The sequence below is a fragment of the Pieris brassicae genome, chromosome 9 (genome assembly GCF_905147105.1).
Source record: "Pieris brassicae chromosome 9, ilPieBrab1.1, whole genome shotgun sequence".
NCBI lineage: Eukaryota > Metazoa > Arthropoda > Insecta > Lepidoptera > Pieridae > Pieris > Pieris brassicae.
In genome coordinates, this window is record NC_059673.1 from 839473 (window position 1) to 859480 (window position 20008).

General features: G+C 35.3%; 2 protein-coding genes across 2 annotated transcripts in view; one reads left to right on the top strand and one right to left on the bottom strand.

The window, feature by feature from the left end:
* The window catches only part of LOC123714728 (dystonin), a 256193-nt gene that overhangs the window by 55044 nt on the left and 181141 nt on the right, over positions 1-20008 (top strand). The gene's annotated exons all lie outside the window — the stretch shown is intronic.
* On the bottom strand, positions 15897-17640 carry LOC123714733 (proteasome subunit alpha type-7-1-like). The gene is made up of 4 exons (XM_045669192.1): positions 17335-17640; positions 16578-16788; positions 16276-16422; positions 15897-16129 (listed from the first exon to the last, which is right to left on the bottom strand). The coding sequence occupies exons 1-4, from the start codon at positions 17592-17594 to the stop codon at positions 16028-16030; spliced, it is 720 nt and encodes a 239-aa protein (XP_045525148.1). The 5' UTR covers positions 17595-17640; the 3' UTR covers positions 15897-16027.

Here is a 20008-nt window from a genome sequence, read left to right on the forward strand (position 1 = left end):
TTTTTCTGAATATAATTAAGGATAAAACATTAGATTGGGAATATATTCTTTTGTTAAAATAGCTTTTACACATTCAGAAAAAAAAATAGAATTATGTAAATAATTATAAGTTTTTAATACTAATACATAGCTTTAATCCGTTCAAAAAGTGTTTTTCTTAATTAGATTGGGAAGATACCACCACCCATAGACACAACGACAGAGGGCTCGGAAGCGCCTCGTCGGCCTTTAAGTTCTCAAGCTTTTCTACAAGAATACAAAACGCGATATATTCAGTACAGGCAGGAGTGACTGATCAGCGCAGCGTTCTTGTACCAATAGAACTGTTACATTCAAGAAATTACATAACTTTTTTATTTTTTACATCTTTCGTGTTGGCTTAATAGACTGTAGTACTGTTACTGCATACTTTATTATGTTATTTTTAGTAAATTAGGTTAGGTTAAATTAATTATTATTATTATTGTTGTTATATAAATATTGTTTGAATTAATGTATTTCATTTTAATTATACGTACTCCATCTTGAATTTAAATAATGGCTGGCATCGTAATAATGAGAGCATAAAGTCAACAGATAAGATTAAAGGGCCTTAGTAAATAACTGATAACAGGATGCTTAAGCCTTTTGCAAACTCACTTGGTACATACAGTATAATGTACTCTTAATTATATATAATAATTTTTATTTATAAGGTTACAAATTGTTAATAATACATATTATAAAATTTCTTACACATACATATTTGACATTTAATCTTATTTTACTTGAAACGCCTAGAATTTACATTTTGCGAAATCCATATCAATCGGTTGAAAACTGGTTTCAAAACGTTGATAAGTGGCCGCCCACGTTGTTATCATTGTCCATATTTAAGTTTGGTGCAAAAAATAAATTGAAGCGTTCAAAATTTTAAACTACGAAATTAACTGTAACGTTAGGCTTTCAATACAATAAAAAATAACAATTAGATTTATTTACAATAAGTTAAAAATAATTGTGTTTATTAAAGTGATATATATATATATGGCCGTGAGTATTTTGAACGTTCCATTAATATATAAAAACGAAGTTGTATTCGAATACTTATAACTTTAGATCTACTCGGACGGATTCGGACCGATTTTTGTGGGGTTTGATTTGTTGTATTTGTCTCCGTCCCTAACAGCAGAATAATATGAACGGCATCTGAAAATACGAACAGAAATTCCAGTTCAAAATCTTTGTGATAACTGTCATATTAGGTGGTATGGAGTTCGCCGTTTTTAATTTGGTTTTTCTGACCTATTCCCCTGACAGTGTTCAGGACTTTCCATTTCTTATGTTTTTTTTGTATACACTTTGTGTTACGCTACATCTGTAATGTTATTTTACAATACTCATAGGCGGGCCGGGGCGCAAAGTTCTGCTATGTTTCTTGTCTAATAAATAGTTGTAAAGAATAAAATGTTCTGTGATAAATTAAGTGTGTTTGTAATGTCAACATTTCATCTAAGCATAACATTTTCCCGTATCACCTAGAAGACGTCCCCGACGTTGTTCCACAACTAAGCGTTTCTTAATGTACTTTTGGCGTACCACCACTATGTAACCAGCTCACCACTTAGGGTTCTTCAAGAAAAGAGCATACCAATTCTTAAAAGGCCGGCAATGCACTCGCAAACCTCAGACATTGAGAGCGTCCATGTATCACTTAACCATCATAAATCAGGTGAGCCTGCCCATTTACGCCCGGTTCTATAAAAAAATACCAATGTTATTTATTAAGGCCATGTTTAAAAAATTATGTCACCTAAATTTTTAGTAAAAACAATCGTTATTCGAGCATCAGTAAGTTAATGAATTAGATTTTTAATTGAAGACCTTAGCTACGAAATGATTGATTAAATATTGATTTCATTACACTTGTACCACAACCTAACGTCTCAATTGTATTGGCTCGGGGTCAAGCCAGCTTATTACAATTTTACAGAAGTCACTCGCACCTTTGTCCGATGTAATTTGTAGAGGAAAACGTTCATTATTGGAGCATGTGAAAGAGAAGTATGTTAATTTTACAGTTAATTTCTTCCTATTTACAGCACAGCATAAATTATATTTGTCAGTAAGATATGACTGACATTTTTAAAGCAATTAAAATCAAAGACAACTGATACACACCCGTAAGCCTTCGCCTTGCAATTTCCTATTAAATAAAAAGACAGTGTTTTGTTTGTATCATGCAAATAAGTAACAATAAGATGCTTGGGGTAAACGAGTTGACCTCCTTATGTCCAATAAGGGACTCCATAGAATCTGGGAATCTGAAGAAAAATTGCGGTTTCTTTCTAGATACACAAAAATAAAATAGATATGATTTCAAAATATTAAATAAATATAAAGAAGAGGTCGCTACGACCGCACCTAATTAAAATGGGTGAACAGCCTCTTGATAGAAGGAAATTCCTGACTGATGGCCAACCTCCAGTTGTGGAGACTCACCAAAAGAAGATAAAGATAGAAACTATTCATAATTATATAAAGTTTTTGTATGCAATTTCGTTGTAGTTCTTTCAATGATCACAGCGCTGATGTCGCCACTGCCATGCGCCAGGTTGTTGAAGCAAAATGCGCGCTTATAAAATTTATAATGTACAAGATCTTTGTCACAGTCCGACCGAAATTTTATTCGAGCCAGAGGTTTTAGATTCCATTACAATCTTTATCTTTCATAGTGAATGTCACATCTACTCTTGAATTTTTTTTATAGAATAGGGCCGAAATTGGAGGCTTATCTGGTGTTAGTAATATCAAATTCATCATCATCAGACTGTCAGACGGCTCGTGTGCGTTCTCGACGCTTGACATACATGTATTTACAACAAGATACTTCTCTGTTAGAGTCTTTTGAAGGCGATCGTCAGGGGTTACTTTAAAGTTGTTGCTGAGCTTCAGAACAATGACTTGCTGTTTTGATGCCATCATCCCATTCTTCTCTTCTTTCAGAAAAACGCGTTTTGGCCATAACCCACCGATATACAGATTATAATTTATGAAAACATTTATTTATTTTTATCTATTCGTGTTTTTTATGTTTTATGTGCCTATAAGTCACGTTAAACCTTGTTTTTTTGCTTTTTCTTAAGTATCAGAATGCCGAGCGTTGGCAAGCTTTAGTAAATGGAGTAAAATTAAATAAATAAAATTGCCACTTTGCATTGAATTGTATGTTCGGTGTGTAAGTCCTACCGTACTAAATGTATGGAATCAAAATTCTACAAATTTTGTATTCACATTGAAGTATTATCAAATGCACATGCGTTATGTCCAATACATATTAATGACTCGTGCGCCAACGTTCGTTAGCGGACAACGAAAGTTAATTTACAATTACGTATATTATGTAATTGTTGCGAAATTTTGCTCTACATTATGTGTTTATTAATTATATGTTGGGTGTTCAGTCAAAGTTGATATATTTGATGATGATAACTGGATTTTTATTTTTGTTTAATTTTATGTAATAGGAGGCAAACGGACCGGACACTCAATGCCAGAGGGCTCGTAAGTACGATGCCGGCTTATAATTGGTACGCTCTTAGATTGATTTTGATTTTATTTAATGACGCGGAGTTCAGGTCTTCCTCTCATAAGCCTTCCTTCATTTACTTTGACTGTCAAGTGCTGATCTCCTTCAAGGATGAGGGTCAGTTAATATTGTCATTGCATCTCATGAGTTTTGTCGATCGTCTCGTACCGGTCCAACATAATATATATATTAAAAGTTTCTTAAAACCAATATTAAATTCTTTTTTCTGAATACAAATAATTGTATGTACTGTTTAACCGCTGTACTTAGTATTGATTAAGCTAGAAGACTATAACTACATATGACCATATAATCTGTAACTATATAAATATAGATGGTTAGATAGATATTTAGGCGAGGAACTTTGTAGGTATGTCTGCTGATGAGTCCACAATCTGAACTCAGATAACACTATTGGCGGAACTTAACACCTTAACACAGTTCCTGATAACGTTTATTGCACGTTATCAGTACAGGCGTTATCTTGAAACAAAAGAATTGGTAATGCGGAAGTAGGTGTGAAATGGGGTGAAAAAACTGGTATATTTATATAAATTGGTATTGTCTAATTAAATACAGGTCTTATTGTGCATAAACATTAATATTATACATTTAAAACATAAAAAAACAGACATAAGACGGACAGTTAAAAGTATATTTGCTTGTCCAAATACTGGTATATAAGTATGCCCATTTGACATCATTATATATCTAAAGCGATAATTATGGGCGTCTGCAGTCGTAATGCGAACAGCCATCACATAGCCTAGTGGCTTCAGCCTGCGACTCTCATCTCTGGTCGTAGGATCGATCCTTAGCAGCCAATGAATTTGCAGTCAATGTGCTCATTTAACACTAGAAGAAGAAAACACCGTGTGATCAGCATGACTGCCTCAAAAAGTAGACAGTAGTGAGGCACAGAAGGTTGATTTGCCTATTAGAAAAGATCACAGTACATACCGAACTCTGAGGCCCAGACCTAAAAGGACACTATGGATATATTTCGTATTAGTAAAGTGATAGAGCGAGGAAACGCTGTCAGCATTAACATATTTACTATACACACACACACACACATATATATATATATATAATTGTGTTTAGAACTATAACATTATCTTCAAAAAAAATTACTTTCTTTTTGAAGTGAAACTTTATGATGGGCGTGGGAAAAAAAATTATCGACACATATTTCGGTTACGCGTCACGTTTTTCCGTTACGCGCCATCTTTTTTTTGTCCCTAGTACGGTTGATTCGAAACCATTAATAACAAAAATATATAATAACGATAACAATGATAGTAATAAATCTATTACAATTAATGAAATTCTGTAATAATCTTAGTAGTAATAAGGTAAAATGAAATAATTGTGTTATTTGTATTCATGTCTATGATAATAAAGCCTTAGTTAAACTTTATTTGACCAATTTCTGTAAAGTTGCATATTGTAGATTATTTTTCAAAAAATAAGGTCATTAAGAAGTTTCACTTCATACGTGTGTACGCTAGTACACGCACGTATATAGAGATTACTTAGAACACTTCTCAAACCACATTTGTATTGTTAAAAATCGCATTCGTTGCATAGTTAAATTGCATTTGGCGCGGCTTTTCTCCGTTTTGAATAATTAACATTTCTATGTCCATAAGGTTATGTCACAAGGTTTGCAGGAACAAGTGTTATTTCCGCACGTAGAAAGATCAACTGGTGAAGTAACTTGAACACACCCCAGAGGTATACTACCTAAACTGGGACAACTCTGTTCCACTTGGTAACTCATAAAATTACTAGAAATAAACGAATGTGAACCGTGACACACAAAATTACATCATCAAACACAAAATTGCTATCAATGGCCCGCCACATTACGTCTTGACGTTTTAAAATTATTTACGAGCTTTCAAACGAACTCAAATTACGTCAATTTAGATCGTCAACGTTGCTCCCTGCACGTCAGGAAATTGGTGTGTTTCATTGAACAATTTGTTATTACGTACTACGTAACAAGTCTTAAGGGAGAACAAGATTCTTTCGAGTAGAAATAAACAAACGGATCTATAGGTCTTGAGCGCCTCTGAATCCTCTCGTACAGGTAACCATAGCAATGCTAAAAAATGTATACGTGTACTAGTGTACACACGTAAGAATTTAAACTTCTTTATGACCTTATTTTTTGAAAAATAATCTACAATATGCAACTTTACAGAAATTGGTCAAATAAAGTTTAACTAAGGCTTTATTATCATAGACATGAATACAAATAACACAATTATTTCATTTTACCTTATTACTACTAAGATTATTACAGAATTTCATTAATTGTAATAGATTTATTACTATCATTGTTATCGTTATTATATATTTTTATTATTAATGGCTTCAAGAAAACTGAGAAAACAAGAAAAAGATGGCGCGTAACCGAAAAATGTGACGGTATGTATTTTTTACAAAGCTGAGAAAGAATGGATAGGATGGAGAAATAAATGTAAATGTATTAAAAGATAATTCAATTTGAAGATCATACCTAACATGGAAGTCCGATTTGACTTAAGTTCCATTATGAAAAGAGCTTAAAAGGCCGGCCAGACGCTTGCGAGCCATGGCAGTGTGATTGTCCATTGGCGGTGTATTAGTAAAAAAAAAATGATTTTACGGTTTTAAAGATAGCCTTTTCTAGATAATAATAGAGGATAATTTTGTTTTGACAACCATGAATATCTACGTTGACACGTGAACTATTTCACACTGGCATTATTGAAAATATCCAATTCTTGTTTTACTAAGGTTACACGAGGAATGTTCTCATAGAAATCGCCCAATGCGCCGGAGCATGACGCTTACAACAATCTCACTTTCGCATTTACTATATTAACTGTATTTTTAATTATTGTTGAATACAGACATTAAAGTTAATTGATAACACTCGCTTATATAACACGTGATTTAATTTTTCTTCAAATTTAAATGAAAATCTTTGTTTGAAGCTGGGTGTCTACTGACTTATTGTTTATTTTAACATAAAATTCTGTGTTGTGTGGTCGCGAAACTAACAAAAATTAACTCGGCTTACAGGTGTGTAGTGCAAGTAGTGTCAAATTATTGTTTAGTGGCTCTGTTTAGTAAATTCAGCAGTCTTTAGTAGCTGTCAATCAGCGATGATCGGGAAGCGATGGAATGGAAGAAGTACTGAAAGTATTAAACGCGGTGCTATCTGAAACTGAAGAAGTTTTGGAAGCTGAACTTGCAAGACCAAGAAATGTATGGGTTCGAAAATGGATTAATAGAAGGCCCAATCATGGCGCAATTGGCAGCTGAAGATACTACGGAATATTTATTTGCTCTCAGGTTGACCGGTGACTACTAAACCTCGTTGCACCCGTCATACAGAAAAGCGGTATATTTATGAGACCTGCTTTACAGGCAACAGTAAAATTGCACGCCATTTTATACTTATTGGCTAATGGAATTAGTTTACGCGTCTTGCAACACCTATTCAGTGTACCAAGATCGACAACTTGTAACATAATATCCGAAGTATGCGATGGTATATCCATAGTTTTACTTAACCGTAAAAGTACTGCATTTCCGGCTCCCTTAATTTGTTGCTGGGGTCTGTGCGATAGTAAAGGCATTCATATTTTACATACTCCTGCACAAATTTATTGGTTATGTTTTTGGCCCACTTCGCGCTAAGAACTAAAATTACATGTTTTGACAGGCACGCTGCTAGTGATGGGGGGGGGGGGGATATGGTCACTCGCAAAAAATAGAACACGGTTCTAATCACGTTACTACGCAGCCAACTAATCACTAATCAAAGTGAATTCAGGCCATATTGAAGAGTTCGTAAATCTAAGAGACACTTATGCTATTGGACATTATCGGAAATGGGAATGTTGAATTACAATTTATAAAATAAATCAATGGCGCTACAACCTTTTCAGGTCTAGGCATCAGCTTTATTTATCTTTTTCATGATCATTTGTCAATCTAATATGCAAATAGGTGATCAGCCTTCTGTGCCTGATGCACGCCGTCGACTTTTTGGGTCTAAGGCAAGTCGGTTTCCTCACGATGTTTTCCTTCATCGTTCGAGCGAATGTTAAATGCGCACATAGAAAGAAAATCCATTGGTGCACAGCCGGGGATCGAACCTACGACCTCAGGGATGAGCATCGCACGCTGAAGCCACTAGGCCAACACTGCTATTAACTACAATTTATGAGTGTGGTAAAAAAGTGGGCGCAAGTTGGCTTCAAGTGTGTGATCATTGCTTACATTTTCTTTTTCCATTCATTTTCATTCCAATTATTTACTAATATATATATATATATCATAACTAATTTTCCCCCAGCTCAATATGTTTAGCTTATGACCGCATAAACTTAACGTACCAGACATAGTTCTGTATGTTTAAATATATATATTTTTTTATATTCTAGAGTTAGAATGAACTATATTTCCAAATAGTATTTGTAGAAATAAATTACGTAACACTTTAACCTAGTGGGTTCAGCGTGCGACACAGTGCTGAGGTCGTAGGTTAGATCCCCGGCTGTGTACCAATAGACTGTCTATGAGCGCATTTAATATTCTTCCGAACGGTGAAAGAAAACATCGTGAGGAGACCGGCTTGCCTAAAAAGTGGACGGAGTGCGTCAGGCACAGGAGGCTTATCACCTACTTGCCCATTAGATTTACAAATGATCATGAAGCGGATACAAAAATATGAGGCCCAGACCTCAATAAAGTTGTAGTGCCAGAATTTTTTATTCTTTTAACACTTTAACTGCAGCAAACGAATGTTTGATAAATTCACGTATAGAGACAATAATCGCCGCATCGAACAAGTGAATTGAAATTACGAGGAGAGGAGTTCACTGACATACCACGTACTGTAGAATTATATATTTTTTCCAAGCGCGTTTAAGATAGGCATAGCATGTACATCCTAGGCATCCTCTAACTGGCTTCATCATCATCACTGGCTGGTGGAAGGAAGGAGGGCCCTTACCCTGTATGCTTGTAAGAGGTTATTATATATGTTATACCCGAAGATTTATTATTATAATAATAATAAAAACCTTAATTCACTAACCAAATATTAGGTCCTTATTGAACTTGGCGTTATGGCGAACATATGATATTGGCGTTTTGTATGGGAGGAACAAAAAGTCGAATATTTTTAAATATAATATATTTAATTAATCAAAGTATGAACCACTGTTTTCTATGCACTTTTGCCATCTCATAGGTAGTCCTTGATCCCTTTACTAAAATAAACCAGTCGGACGGCAATAAATAAAATCTGTGAAGGCGATTTGGACTGCCCCATCAGAGTTAAAATTTTTTCCTTGCAAGAAGTTGTCCAAATTTCGAAAAAAATGGTAATCTGTTTGAGCAAGGTCCGGGGAGTACGGAGGATGTCTTAGACATTCCAATTGAAGCTCTTCTAATTTGGTAGTCGTCTGTTGTGCAGTGTGTGGTCTAGCGTTGTCGTGAAGTAGCAGTGGCGTGGAGCGATTGACCAGCCTAGGTTGTTTAGCCGCTAGCTTTTCCATCATGGTTTGCAATTGCTGACAATAGACATCAGCCGTAATAGTCTGGCCAGATTTGAGAAAACTGCAATGAACAATACCGGCACTAGTCCACCAAACGCTTACAAGTAACTTTTTTGGGGTTAATTTTCGCTTGGGGCAGGATTTGGCTGGCTGGCCAGGATCCAACCATTGCGCTGAGCGCTTCCGATTATCGTAAAGAATCTATTTTTCATCACAGGTAATGATTCGGTTTAAAATACCTTCATTATTGTGCCGGTTCAGTAATGCAACGCAGCAGTCGACGCGCGTTTGCCGGTTTGCTTCAGTCAATTTGTGAGGTACCCACCTTTCAAGCTTTTTAATCTTCCCAATTTGCTTCAATTGAATTAAAACAGTTTTATCACTAACACCGCAGCCTGCCGGTCTCAGGCCGTCCACGGGGATTGTTCTGCAGGTTGAAATTTCCAGAACGAAAACGTTGGAACCAAAACGAACTGTGTTTTCTTTTGCAACATGACCGCCATACACATCATTCACCCTTCGAGTCGTTTCCGCAGCACTAGTGCCACGGCGGAATTCGTACTCGTAAATAATGCGATACTTTAAATTTTCCATTTTGTAAAATGAGTGACGCAAACAGAAAAAACAGAGGAAAAAAACAAATGAATGACGGACATCAAAGCACAAATACACGAGTAAATAGCTGTACAAATTTGAATTTGAAATTCCTAACCAAAGAGGAGGTAGTTGAGGTCACAGTGGCCAGTACGACAAAACGCCAATTTCATATGTAAGGACCTAATATATAGATTTACATATTTTTAACCTAAGCGATAACATTTTAATTATATATTTATAAGCCTACTAATAAACAGCATCCAGTCGGTCTGGTTGTCTTCCGACAGTCCCATTGTTTCCACTCGTCTCTTTGACGAGCTGATCTCAATCCTTCCGGCAGGTCGTCTGCCCAGCTCTGGCCGACGATTTATTATCTTGGCTTATTGCAAAACATCGTATACAAAGGAGTAAAACAAACAACGCGTAGCTAGGAAGTGTCCATCAGGTCGCTAATCCCGTCCTGCTAAGTGCTATTGTGCTTGTTTTATTGCCTCGAGTTCATTAGACGAGGCGACGAAAGGAAGCTCTTAAGGCGTGTTCATACTCGGAACTATATTCACTAATTAATTTTTTTTAATACAAAATCAGCTAGTTTTAAAATTAATTACATGTATGATGTGACTTTAGAATAAACAAAATAGTACACAAGAAAAGTGTCTTTCCTTGAATAGATTACTGTAAGTGTTATTGGACACTTCCTCATATTAAAAATCCTTTTTAGTAACATTAGGTTAGATTTGAATTATTTATTAATCTCAAGTTAGGCTAGGTTACAATGTTATATTGTGTCTTTGTCCTGAGACACTTTATTTAAATTTCTCTTAAGATATTTTATAAGTGTTACTTATAAAACTTCTTATACGTACACGCACATATTATAATACATATTTAAATCGAATTTACGAGATTTTTTGTTTACAACTGGGGGAAAACCTGATGTTAAGTGATACCGCCGACCATGGACACTCAATGCCAGAGGGCTCGCGAGTGCATAGCCAGCATTGTAAGAATTGGCAAGCTCTAAATCTAATTGGTTCGGAAATAGTTCAGTGGGCAGCTGGTTCCACATAACGCGGCCAGTTTCCCCCTGTTCTATAAAAAAACGTGAGACAAGCGTGTAAAAGGTTGTTCCTAGTCTGACTAGATGTTAGAACTGGGCTTAAATGTAAAATGACTCATGACTTCCGTAAATACATTTTACTACAAACTATAAAACCTACTTTACATACATACATACTGTTTATTTTTATCTGATATAAAAATATCGTGCTTAAGGACGATATTCACCGGATTTAACATATTTTAACCATACAATATATTCTGACCTATATACATGGGACTTTGTTGGATTAATTATCTAAGTATTAGACTACGTGTGCGTTTCATAAGTGTATGTATTATATCTCTACAAATTTCTGGTCAACTTATATATATATTATTATTTTTTTTTTAATAAATAAACCCTCTACTCCCCTGCCATATTGTCCAGGGACTTTTTATATCACATTTTTTCCAAAAATAAAAACAATATACATTTAATTAATTGTACTAGTTCGCGAATGGCAGGCGTCGCGAAATATGCCCCGGCTGCATCGGTAATATTTTTATTTACGATAATCCTGGGCGAGCCGGGGCGCAATTACTCGCGAGACCAGCTCTTATATTAATCATGTATTTGAATTAAATATGTTCTAACTAAGGGTACGGTTTTAGAAGAGATATGGCTGTCCACGCACATCTGGATGGATTTCTAAAATACATTTTGACAGGTTTGTGGTCAAAATCGAAACGCTATTTACATTATTATTATTATTTAATATGTATGCTTACAACATAATAATGTAAAACGTCATAATATATTTTAACTCTGTGATATTTAAAACAATATAAAATTTGACTATAATGATGTGTAATAAATATGTAACTTCTATGTACAAAATATTAAGATCTGTAAGACGAAAAAGAACATACTTCCACAAAGGCCGATGACTGCAATTTTTGTCCCTCTAGCCTATAAAAGAAAACATGTAGTTTATAGAATATTTGTTCAGTAAAATAAATAACGGGAATAAATTCAGCACATGTGTAGTATATTTGTATCATCTTAAAGATAGATGTAAAAGGAAACACTGTCACCGGAATTTTTTAATATTCCAAACGAGTTTATAAGGAAATGGTTTGATTGCATTTAATAAGTATAATTATGAAGAGTCAATGCATTTTTTGTTTGTCGATTTCAGTATGCGGAAGATAAATTTATAAATGAGTTTTAATTGTTAGCTATGTGCACTCTCATCAATGGAAGCAGATCCTGTTTTTAAATACGACCTATTTGTTTGGGAATAATTTCTTTTTGGGTATAATACCGAATGGACTCCGATTCACATGCAAAGCAGCAGAAAATGCCGAGCAGAATGAAGATACTTTGGACCAAAGGTCGCCCAGGATGGATGCGGTTAGCAAGAGAAGTAATAAAATTGGCTCAGGGCTGGCCTTTATTAGTGTAATGTAAAACGTAATCACGACCGGTCCCGATTTTCATGGTTTTTCATTAGTGTAGGATATTAATAAAAAAATATAGAAGGCGCTGTACGTCCAACAATTAAAATTATGCACTTTCAACGTACGATTCCTGTCATCCAAAACAAGAGAATTAGATCTCAAAAATGAGAAATGTCAGATTAAAAAGAAGAGAAAATAGCAGGAACCGCTAAACAATTCTATGGATTCATTAATAAGGCTCTAATAATAATATATGGGTTGTCAAATATTTATGCGTCCAGAAATTTAATTCGTCTAATCTAAGGAATATATCTACTTAAATATTATATACAATTTTTAATTCAATGTGTTTTACTCTTAATAAAGTTAACCTAATAATATATTTCTTTCATAACATCATAAATTAAGTTCGCTGTATCAGTAATCTTCTTAATATTGTTACGAAGACGGGTCGACTGCAATGTTTCTAGATTTTTCCACTAGTTAGAGAACTTTTCAGCAGGCTGAAATATGATTTCTGACCGTTTCAGGAGAGGGTCAATAACATATTAGAAAATTGTAATTTCTATAATGTTACCCTAGTTTTCAGGAAGCTGAAACCTTTTTTCAGTCGGTTTCAGAACATGTGTAGTAGAGTGGTGCAGTTTTCAGGAGACCCGTTTTCAGGCGTTTTCAGGCCTAGGTATACCCCTTTGATGAAGGAATATTCTAGACCAAACTTTCTAGGTGTGAGACAAGGACGAAATGATACGATAGAGAGAGAGAGAGAGAGAGAGAAGATCAGAACTTTCTCGAAACTAGACTGAGCACTCTAGAACGCCGTACGACAAGGACAGAGCAACGTGCGAAAGAGACAAAGAGTGCGGACGTTCTAGAATTGCGCAATCGCTACTCAGTAGCAAGCGCCTAGAGTGTTCTCGAATATTGTTTAGAATTATTCCCAGGGATATATAAGCGAGCCGAAACGCGACTAGTCGCCTTTTAGTTTTGAATGCGATTACACGAGAGAAACACCGAAGCGATAAAGTGCGAATAAAGTGAATATAAGTGATAAAGTACTGTGTGAAGTGTGCATAAGTGAAGTAATTAGTGACTGTGTTTTTTGTGTGTTATTAGTGAATCTCTGCAATTAATTTTTTGCCCATAAATTCCTCATTGATTTATCAAGAAATAAACCCTTGAAGAAATACACGGCATTTTCTATCCGATCCCCTAGCTCGTAACAATATGTATTACGCGTCACGTTGTTTGTCCGCTATGGACTTCTAAACTAATCGATTTCAATTAAATTTGAAAAAATAGAATAGCTTACATATATATAATTCTACTGTACGTGTGTATGTCACTGAACTCTTAAACGGCTGGACCGATTTGAATGATTTTGATTCACGAATCAGCCCGGCCGATGGCGCTGCAGTCATACTTTGATTCATCCTAATCGTTTGAAACAGCAGGGCAACGTCTGTCAGTTCCGCTAGTTCAGAAAAAAAAATATAACATAGCTTTGTAACTAAAGGATATACTTAAGAAATCAATCACCATTACAAAATTAATAACAGTAATGAACCTGCAGGTGATTATACTTAATGGACAGTTTACAATTACTGTAATTGATTTGATTTATTGTTAAGCTCGTAAGATGTTCAATATCTTTGATAAGCAAGGTAATTACATGAGTTATCTCCGCTACCAGTGTAATACAGTTCTTCATTCATCGTATAGTAGATTATATCTGAATGGTGAATTAATCTTAACGAATGGTAGTGAACTGAGACCAATTGGACATGGGTTATACATGTATATGTACTTAAAAGACTTTTGGACATAAATTGTTTAACGGTGACGTCAGCAAACTACAGTCCTACAACACAAGAAGATAATAATGGATTCAAATATTCTACCTAGTTTGACGTACGCAAGTCAAAAGTGGGTTTTCAGCTAGAAAACAACCAGACAAATCCTGTCTTGCCAGCATGCAATACAATACAAAGAAGCATCTTAAAGTTGAGAAGAATAAACAAAACAGGAAATGTTGACATTCGTAAAAAAAAAAAAACTTACAGATACACTTATACGCGCTCTTAGAGCGCGGGATTAAAGATGGACACTAGGAATAACAAAATGGACTGGACCTACTGGAAAGAGATGTATAGGACGACAAAAGAAAAGCTGGACAGATGACATTATAGAACTAGCGGGGAAAAACTAGATGAATGTTCCTCAGGACAAAGAGAAATGGAAAAATATGGAGGAGGCTTTTACCCTAAGAGAGGCCATACAAAAACTAGACCACTAAAAAAAATTGTAACTTAATTTTTTTAAAACTTATACTAACACAACTAATACTAATATTAAGGAATGTAAACTCTATTCTACCTACTATCTACCATTTTTTTTAACAACGATTTAAAAATGACGCGGGGAGTGTGGGCCTCAGTCCGTATGGTGCAATGGACACCTGCCCACTGAAAACCCAACAGCCCCATCTGTTCGCTATGGACGGGTGGCGCGGTAACAATTTCCCTTAATCCTTGTCTACGTCATGAGCGTCTGCTGTGCGAGCCCATCTTCTGAGTTGTCCATTTCGGTGCGAAGGTCACAGTGCTTAGTGCAGGTGGAGTACTTGCGTAATCATCTTTTTTTACGTTGAGGGTCGGCGACCCACTCCCAAACCCACTCCGAATTCTCTTTAACTGTTACGACGGCGTCACAGAATACCGACTATCTACCATGTGCCAACTTAAATGTTTACCTAACTGTGCAATTGAACCCCACGGGCCAAAAGTCTCTACTCCAAAGGGAACCAAACAAAGTTTGAGGAAATACTTTTGTTTTTTAGTGTATTTTAATTTTATGTGTAAATGATGCCTTCATATCAAATACAATTTAAGGCTCATGGCGCAGAAATCGAGCATTGAATGTATGATTTTTATTATTAATTAGAAACACTTGCTGCGGATTTAATGGATTAACACAAAAATGTATTTTTAACTCCACCCTAGACGAAATATATTTGTGACAATACTTATTACATTTACAAAAATCATTTAGCCGTTTCGAAGTTAAACTAACACCGAGTTGTTTATTTCCTTTAAATAAATAAATTGCTATATTTTGATGATGACTAACTGAAACTTTTATATTTTGTTACAGGTAAGATCAGCAACGGAGTTATAGAGACATTAAGTACTGTTTATTTTTATAACTAATCTTAGAAGAAAAAATTGAAAATGATTTTTTAACTTATAGCGTAATCATTATTATGATTTTCGGAATTCCTTTATGGTTAAAAGGTTTCTGCTGTAAATTTTAATATATAAATAAATATACAATTTAATTAAGACTTATACTATATTGATAGGATGTGACCTGCTACTATGCACAGTTGAAATATTGCGTCCGCAATTGGAAATAGGAACGGAAAATATTTTTTTCGTTTATAGCCAACGGTTGAGAATTCCTTTTTAGGTCAAAAGTTTTGGCTTTATACCAGGTTTTATGCAATTTGAAGTGAAGTACAAATTCCAATTTTTATCTATAAATTTTATGGTGTATGTATTTAAAATATACTTTTGTTATCTTGTTCTTTGTAAATGCTATAAAATTTATGAGTTATATTTTTACAGTCTGTAAAATGCAATATACAACTATTTTTAACACGAATAAATATATATTTTAAAAATTTCCTTGACTAGTAATACCATCTATCGACGTGATAAGATATTACTACTGCGCGTCAATACTGTGTACACAAGTGTTATTGTAGTACTGGAATCTGAACATAGATGGCGCAATTTCAGGTTTTAAAAGATCTCTCATTTTGTGCTTCTGCGACGTACGATTGGATGGCTTGTTTTGTCAACATAACCAGTGGCGAAGATTTCTTTAAGATTGCCACCTGCAAAATTGATCACTATAATTTATCATTTTATTTTGTTACAATTTAATTTATTACAAAGAAACTCGTAACTACTAAAATATACTATACTTTACTAATAATATTTGTTTATTTGATTTTTTTAAAAAGAAAATTATCATACACACCTCTAATTCCCTCTCTCCACTCTGGGCCTCAATTAAAGAGCGGACAGCCAACTGGATGGTGCCATGGTCAGTCGATGTCTTCTCTATACTATAGTTCTTCTCTAAGTAATCTCTTATAGCCTTTTCTCCTCTTCCAGCTGAACAGGCCTTAAAGAAACTTATCATTAACTCCTAACAACGCAGGTTAATATTTGAATGGTTTTTATCCAGTCCCTACTTAAATGACCTTCTCTCTTGTCCCAAAATGCTTTCAATATAGATTTTTACATTTTTATTAGTATTTACATATTTTAAACATATACCTTCCACTCATAAAACGTCCCCGAAGGTTCCGTCTGAAACACGTGTGGTCCATCACTATCAAAACCAGCAATAATACAGGAAACACCAAATGGTCTTCTGCCACTGTTCTGTGTGTGCTGCTGCATCATACTGGCGATGTAGCGGGATACATATTCCACTGTTATTGAATCTTCCACTGTGAGGCGATGGGATTGACACTCTATTTGTGATCTGTTGAAGTTTTGTATTTAATTTCTCGTGAAAATACTAAGCCGGCTAGTTGTCCCCTGAAGAACATATATCATCAAATAGAACAAGTAAGAGAAGTCGAGACACGTCTGTCAAAATAATAATATATTTTTTTGGCAGTCTCGTGGTGGTCACTTGGCATTGCGTAGGGATGTGGGGCTCTTTCTGCATCTTACCTAATTTACCACGGAGAGTGTTCAAAGGCGTTGTTTCGAAGTTGAAAGTTGTTTTTGATACTGTTGGAAATTCACGTTGATGACGTCTGATGACGTCTGACAACGTCGTTCGTACCACCACTAGGTAGGTAGGTAGGCTGAAGTATTTCCGAACCATTTCAACTTAGGGTCCTTCAAGTAGAGAGCGTACCAATTCCTAAGAGGCTGGCAAGGCACTCGTCCTCTGGGATTCAGAGTGTCCATGGGCAACTGTATCATTTAACATCAGGCGATCTTCCTGCCCGTTTGCCTCTGTTCTATAAAAAAGTGGTCTCTTACCTGTCTTTATTTTATAAGCAAAATTAAATTTAACCTCAAAACAAGCACTCTTGCATCGGCCCTGACTCCCGCGAAACCAAGAATGATATGGTCATCCAATAACACTATCTTCTTTTCTGTTCTTTCCACTTGTAAATCTGGAACTATCCTCTTTTCCACTGCGAGTACCACGCTATTCGAACCACGTACACCGACAACCGCTGACCCTCGCCTGACAGCCTCCTGGGCATATTGCACTTGGAGTAGCTGACCGTCTGGTGAGAATACTGTTACTGCTCTGTCGTAGTTCGCCATAAAAATAAAATTATAAAGCAAAAAATTGTAAAAACGCTGTCATTGTGCTGTTTGATCTTTGAATGTCAAAGTTTCATAGACCACGTACACTTTTTGCCCACTCTCTTAACTTCTCTCTGGATACACAGAAAGGTTTTTTTTTCTTTGAGTTTGTGGTTTATTTTAATTTAAGTACAAAACACTGGACACGTGGGACAACAATATTTCACAATTGTTTACCCCTAAAGCCTACATCCACTTAGTTAGGCTTCAGTTCCTTGAGCAAAGATTATTTTCGACTTATGTCTAATCGTGTTTCGTGATAATTAGTAAATATTGTATTACGTACACAGGTATAAAGATTTCATACTTTAAGTAGTCATAAATAAGTACAAGAATATAGTTGTGAAGTAAGCCAGTATGGACCATTGGTCTCATATTACGTTTTAACGTATCATACGTTTGGCGTACTAAAGGTTTCTTTGTCTTAAATCGAAACAGCTGAATGGCTACAAATTAAACAACAAAACATATACCTAATGCAACGAATGTGATTTGAGTGTTTGTAAATAACAGAAAAAACTACAAACAGATCAATTATCACTTACAATGCAATCATACTGACTTACATAATAATCTGTAACACAATATAATTTTAAGGGGGCAAACGGGTAAGTAAGTTATCTGATTTTGAGTGTTACCACCGCCCAAGGATACACTTAATGCCAGAGGCCATTCTGGCTCACTCTTTTCTTGAAGGACCCTGAGTGGAATTGGTTCAGTAATACTTCTGTGGCCAGCATAGTGGAGGTGCGCGGCAAAACCTGCATTAAGAAACTGCTATTTTGTAACCTTGCCGTCCGATGATGAAACTCAGCTGTACATACTCCGAACAACTCCTCCGCTATTTGTGAAAACCGCAATTCATTCCAAACATTTTTGTTTTAACGGTTAACTCAATTACTTTGCAAATTTGACAGATACAACAGGTATTCTATTGGTAAAATAATTTTCTATACAACCTCACAAACTTTTCCCTTTAAGAATGTCCCTATTAGTATAGATAATAATTTGATAATAGAGGACACGTGACTCATGACATTTTTACATAGTTTAAAGCCCGAAATTATTGTATTTGTTTTTTTTTAAATACATAAATGATAACACACAAAATTGAACTCCTTTTTTTATGTAATAGCAGGCAAACGGGCAAGAGGCTCACCCGATGTGAAGCGATACCGCCGCCCATGGACACTCACATTGCCAGAAGGCTCGCAAGTGCGTTGCCGGCCTTTCAAGAATTGGTACGCTCTTTTCTTGAAGGACCCTAAGTCGAATTGTGTGGGAAATACTTCAGTGGGCAGCTGGTTCCACATAGTGGTGGTGCGCGGCAAAAATTGCCTTAGAAAACGCTCAGTTGTGGAACGACGGACGTCGAGGGACTCCTAACCCCAACTGAGGATAAATAGAAGAAGCGATAATCAATAAGCACACATATTGTATGTGTTAAATTGTAGTTTTAAGTTACGCCCGGAGTTATATTTGGACATGTGGTAATATGTTATTTAACATACAGTAATGAATGTCGGTGAGTAGTAGACAAATAGAGGACGGTAAATATATAATTTTACACCCAATACATCAGGTTGTGCGCGTAATAATTTCAAATGTTTGCTATATTTGCTTTGTTTGCGCATCGTTGGATGCTTGTGTGGCTTTGAATGTAGCGGGTGACAATTTAAAAAATTAAATTAATTCATTATAAGTACGTCTTCAAGGTACTAATTTGGGGGCAGGTTCCTTTTGTAACGTTACTATGCGGGGGGGGGGGGGGGTTTGAATTCCGCGTTATTGTTAATATTATTTTAGACTTTTCAGTACTCTTAACCTCATAAAGGTTACTTTTTGGTATAAAGAGTCACTGGGTGGTCACGAAACGTTTTACTATTGGGTACAGAAAACGTTACGGCGCGTTTAATTTCGTAAAACGTCTGTGCTCACCTATTTAATTTAATTCCGTAATTCTATAAAAAGACAAGACAAAGATCAGGAGAGATTTTGTCTTAACCCTAAATAGATATAATATTAACTATTATCTATACAAATAAAAATGAATCATAAAGTATGTTCCTATCAAAAACCTACAAACAACTATTAAAAATTCAGTTTTATTTATTACTTGGATTTTTTTTCCTGAAAAGCGAACCGCTTCTATCTTACATCGCTTATGCTATCCAATAATAGCATAACAAAATCTTCCATATGTTAGGTATACTAAAAGGGTAGGCTAAGTCAATAATATGGCGAATACACTTTGGATTGGTATGCTCCGATATGAGACGGTAAGAGAATTTCGTTTGAATTAATTATCTCGTATAAATAGGCGGTTTTGGGCCTCAGATTTCTGCATTTGTTAATCGAATAGACAAGTTTAA